Source organism: Merops nubicus, unplaced genomic scaffold, assembly GCF_000691845.1.
Source record: "Merops nubicus isolate BGI_N331 unplaced genomic scaffold, ASM69184v1 scaffold34751, whole genome shotgun sequence".
Taxonomy (NCBI): Eukaryota; Metazoa; Chordata; class Aves; order Coraciiformes; family Meropidae; genus Merops; species Merops nubicus.
Window position 1 is genome coordinate 1,085 of NW_008588186.1, and position 4,151 is coordinate 5,235.

At 58.2% G+C, this 4,151-nt stretch overlaps 1 protein-coding gene across 1 annotated transcript in view; it reads right to left on the minus strand.

Moving 5' to 3' along the window:
* Positions 1 to 743: 743 nt before the first annotated feature.
* Positions 744 to 4,151, minus strand: part of LOC103781477 (kinesin-like protein KIF1A) — a gene marked incomplete at its 5' end in the record, with an annotated part of 3,918 nt that continues 510 nt past the window's right edge. Inside the window, 9 exons of the mRNA XM_008949196.1 lie at positions 744 to 1,243; positions 1,810 to 1,928; positions 2,004 to 2,196; positions 2,314 to 2,460; positions 2,599 to 2,723; positions 3,001 to 3,078; positions 3,237 to 3,449; positions 3,671 to 3,816; positions 3,927 to 4,018. Of these exons, the coding sequence (XP_008947444.1) occupies positions 1,201 to 1,243; positions 1,810 to 1,928; positions 2,004 to 2,196; positions 2,314 to 2,460; positions 2,599 to 2,723; positions 3,001 to 3,078; positions 3,237 to 3,449; positions 3,671 to 3,816; positions 3,927 to 4,018 (1,156 nt within the window). The remainder of the gene's footprint in view (positions 1,244 to 1,809; positions 1,929 to 2,003; positions 2,197 to 2,313; positions 2,461 to 2,598; positions 2,724 to 3,000; positions 3,079 to 3,236; positions 3,450 to 3,670; positions 3,817 to 3,926; positions 4,019 to 4,151) is intronic.

The following is a 4,151-nucleotide window of genomic DNA, read 5'->3' on the forward strand; positions in this document are numbered from 1 at the left end:
TAGCCTGTCTTCCTGCCAGGAGAAGGGACACGACAGCCCTTTTGGGAAAAGGCGACGAGGATCTTGTGGACTGGAATGGTTGTTCCTAACCTGGTTCCAAAGCCATTTGTCCTTGGAAGTGGCCACCCGAGCCTCCACACTTGTTGCAGGGATGGAACCTCTTAGGGCACTAAGAGGGAGGAAGTCAGTTTGGACAAGCCCCTGGGGCTCCCAGGCTGGGATAGTGGACACAGCTTGTGTGCTTTTGGTTGGGAAGGAGGGCCTCACACAAGGTGACAGAGCCATCCCCAAAGCCCTCATTTTCCCTCCAGCAGGACTGAGATCCAGAGGGAAGTGACCCACCTGCATGGACATGGCTGACCTGACCAGCCAAGACGGCGAGCTCCTCCCTCCCAGAGGTAGATGGGGCAGATAGGAATCGCCTCCTTTGGGAAGACATGGTGGGCTGTCCAGCCACCGCTTGGGAAAGTGGTTTAAACTACAGGGGGGGGCAAAGCAGCAGGTTGGGGAAGGACAGGAGGTGAGGGTGAGAGATCCCCTGCCACCGGGCGTATGGCAGGGATGTCCCAGGGGAGGCATATCCAGGACCCCGGCCCATTGCCAAGGCTCTCCCCTGCCTGGGGGATGCATTGTCCAGGGGCCAGGACCCAACTTGAGGGATTTTTGCCATGTAAACAAAAATAAATATAAATTATCATCTTAAACTACCGACACCTGATCTTAGCCTGCCGTCTCCCACAGAAACATCAATAAACTAGGAAATCCACACACCTAAACTACTACTTTCCCTTCATCTGGAGGCAATTCTTCCTGTCCTCCCACCTCTGAGCTTTACCGTTCTCCCACCTCTGTAGATCAAAGACCAGCTTTTAGCTGAAGCCGCCTTCCTCGCTCCCTCCCCTCCAAAAGGGACCTTTCTGGAGCATTACAGATGGTATGACATGAAGGTCACCCATGGGGGGACAGGCAGAAGATGGCACGCACACAAGAAATCCTGCCCAGACGGGTCCAGGCTTTTGCAGCTACGAACTGAAGTGAGTTTCTCCCATGAAGGTATGAATCGAGACAGATCCTTCCATGGAGCAGAAAGCTGGGGCAGCAGATGGTGTGAGAGATCAGACGTTAACATGGGAATCTTGAGACAGAATCAACTATCTTGATCCTGTTGGCAGACGGATGAAGTGGAGGGTGTTTTACAGGTTAGATTCTCATCTGAGCTGTTCTCCTTCTGGACAGCTTGGATCTGATTTGGAAAACAAGGGACAAAAGGTGTTAAAGAGATGTGGACAAGGAGAGGCGTGGTCCCCCAGGTTCAATGTCCCGGCCTCAGGCTGGTGCTTGAACCAGCCAGAGCTGGTGGGACATGGGATTAAAGTCTCATTATCCACAGCCCAAAAATTTCTATGCATTTACTCCTATTTCCCTAATCCTGCCACGTGAGATGCTCTCAAGAACTGCACGAGTTGCTTTCAAGAACAATGAAGGGCCAGTGAGAGCGTGCCTGCTGCCAGGCATGGCTGTTGCTTTGAACTCAGGACAACGCCTCTGTACCAGCTGGGATCTGGCCCTAGACCGAAGCATTTAACGGAGAAGATGAAATCAAGATTAATATCATCCAAATTTTGCTGGGTGAGAGCCTCTCCAGGCACAGCTCTGCACATGAGGTGTTCCCCATGCCCGGCCGGGGGTCCGCAGCAGGGAAAGTCCAGGGAATAGGGCAAGGGGTACCCCTGGCTGCCCACAGACCTCCCCCCACCCCACCCCTCAACAGCTTCCCTGCAGCCCCTTTCCCCCAGCTGCCCCCAGTACCTTATGGACCCAGCCAGGAGCGGGTTGAAGGCGTAGAGCCAGTCATGCATGTCCTTGTCGCTGCTCGCCTGCAGCAGGATGCCCCGGTGCTCCGTGCACACCGCGAACGTGTTCGGGGTCTGCCAGGGGAGAGCCAGGGCTGAGTCCATCGCCTGGGGGAGAGCACGGAGCGGGGCTGGCTTCCAGTGCCCTACCTTCAGCATGGCCTGTTGGTCTTCGCTGTACTCCACCTGGGCCTTGGAAAGGTTGAGTATGGCCCTCTCAACAGCGTCCTTGTCCGAGTTGTAGATGTAGACGTAGGGGCGTCGGACCACCACGAACCGCTTCACCCACCCGTTGGTGTGGGGCTCCAGGAAGTGCAAGTAGCCCTTTTTGGAGACGATGGGGCTGCAGAAGGCACCAAGGTCAGGGCGGGACACAGACCACGAGGAGGTGGCAGTGGTAGGGCAAGATTCCTCCCAGCCCCCAGGGGCTCCTCTCGCTAGCTGCCCCAGCCACTCCTACCTGACTCGTATCTCCTGGATGTCTGGCACTAGCAAATGCTGGGGCTCCTTCTCCTCCTCAGGCCGGCAGGCTGGTGACTTCTTGTGCTCTGCTTCTACCACAGGCTCCAGGTCAGGGCTCTCTGCCCTGGAAGAGACGTGGGGGGGCCTGGGAAAGGAGGAGGCCAGTGTGTAATTAGCACGATGGCTGGAGAATGCCCACTGACCAGCACTGTGTCCCACTGGTACAGCTGCCCTGCTCATGACGTGCCAGGGTGTCACTTGAACCTACTGGCCACAGTCTTACCTGACCTCCATGGCGTTGTAGCGCCCTTCCACCAGTGATGGACAGGTTGAGGAGGGGGTGAGAGTGGTGACCCCAAGAGCTGGCATGGAGGGGTCTCTCATCAGGGTCACAGACATTTCAGACAGCTGTGAAAGAGCGGAGGTGTGGATTTGAGCTTCTGCCCAAAGCTGGGCACAGACAAAGGACCAGGAGCCTGCTCGTACACGGAAAGGCAAGACCTCTGGCCAGCAGCATCCCTTACTGGCACAGCCCTGGGACCCACCAGCTCCAGGAACATGGGGGCAAGTGGAGGGAGCAGGGACTCTTCCCACCATGGTGTCCATCTGGCCCTGAGCCAGCACCCGGAGACATGCATCCCTCCCAGCCCCCCCAGCCTGGTGAAGCCTGGGGCAGCAGCAGTACCTTGCTCTCACTGGCGCTGACGCAGACGTGGCTGTGGCTGTACTCCCTGTTGAAGGTGTGCGTGAGCAGGCGCAAGCACTGTGGACAGAGGAGGAGGATGGTGGGGCAGGAGGCACCTTCCTCCACCCTCCTCCTCTAGCTCCTCTTGGGCTTTATCCTGCTGCAAACCCCTGCTGCCCCATAAGGATCCCTTCCCAGCTTCATCTACACAAGCTGGGGATACTGCAGGATATTACCTTCACAGCCAGCTCCTTCTGTCTCTCACTGGGGGTCACAGGGGGAGAAGTGCGGCCCTCAGGGGCCCCGTCAGCAGAGAGTGGGGATGAGATGCAGGACGTGCTTCGAGACTCGGAGTCCTCACTGGAGCAGGGAGAGAGGGTCTCCAGGCCCAGGCGCTGGGTTGTCTCCAGCTTCTCACGCAGGAGCAGGTAGTGTCTTGTCTTCTCCACCTGGGCAAAGGCAGCTAGGCTCAGGGGTGGCCACTTGCCCCAGCCTGCACCTTTTCAGGGACTGAAACCAAAGCTTTGGATCCAGCTAGCAGAAGCCCTCTCCTACCTCCCCCACAACCGGGAGGGCTGAGACACCCAGGGTGGGAAATTCCTGCTTTGGCAGGGTGAGGGGCTGAGATGCAAATTGCACAGCTCAGCCTGTTTCTAGCCCAGACTCTTACTTCTTGCAGGAGGCTGAGTTTCTCCAGCTCCCACTGATGGTCAAGGATGAGGCTGTCGCTGCGGGGCCGCCAGCCAGCCAGGTTCTCCTCTCCCCGCACGTAGGCTACGGAGGTGTCCAGCACACGCCGCCGCCGTCTCTGCATGCCTGTGGGGACAGACGTACAGCTGGCAGGACAGACACACAGCCCCGACCCCAGTCGCCGTGCTGTGCCCCCCAGCCTCCCAGCAAAGAGCTGGGCAGAGCCGTGCACCCACCTGGGCTGCCGGCGTCGGCCACGCGGCAGAGGCTGAGCTCATAGACTCCTGTCACACGGTTGCTGTGAGCAAAAGGAGACGGGGAGTTACTGGCTCTGCTCCGTCCCCATGCCGTGTTTCTTTCACTCAGGGTGCTGGGATGCCCCAGGAGGGCTCCAGTCCCTGGATGATGGCTCTTCTCCCCCAGAAAGGCAGGAGCAGCCCAGTACCTCTCGGAAGCCCGCA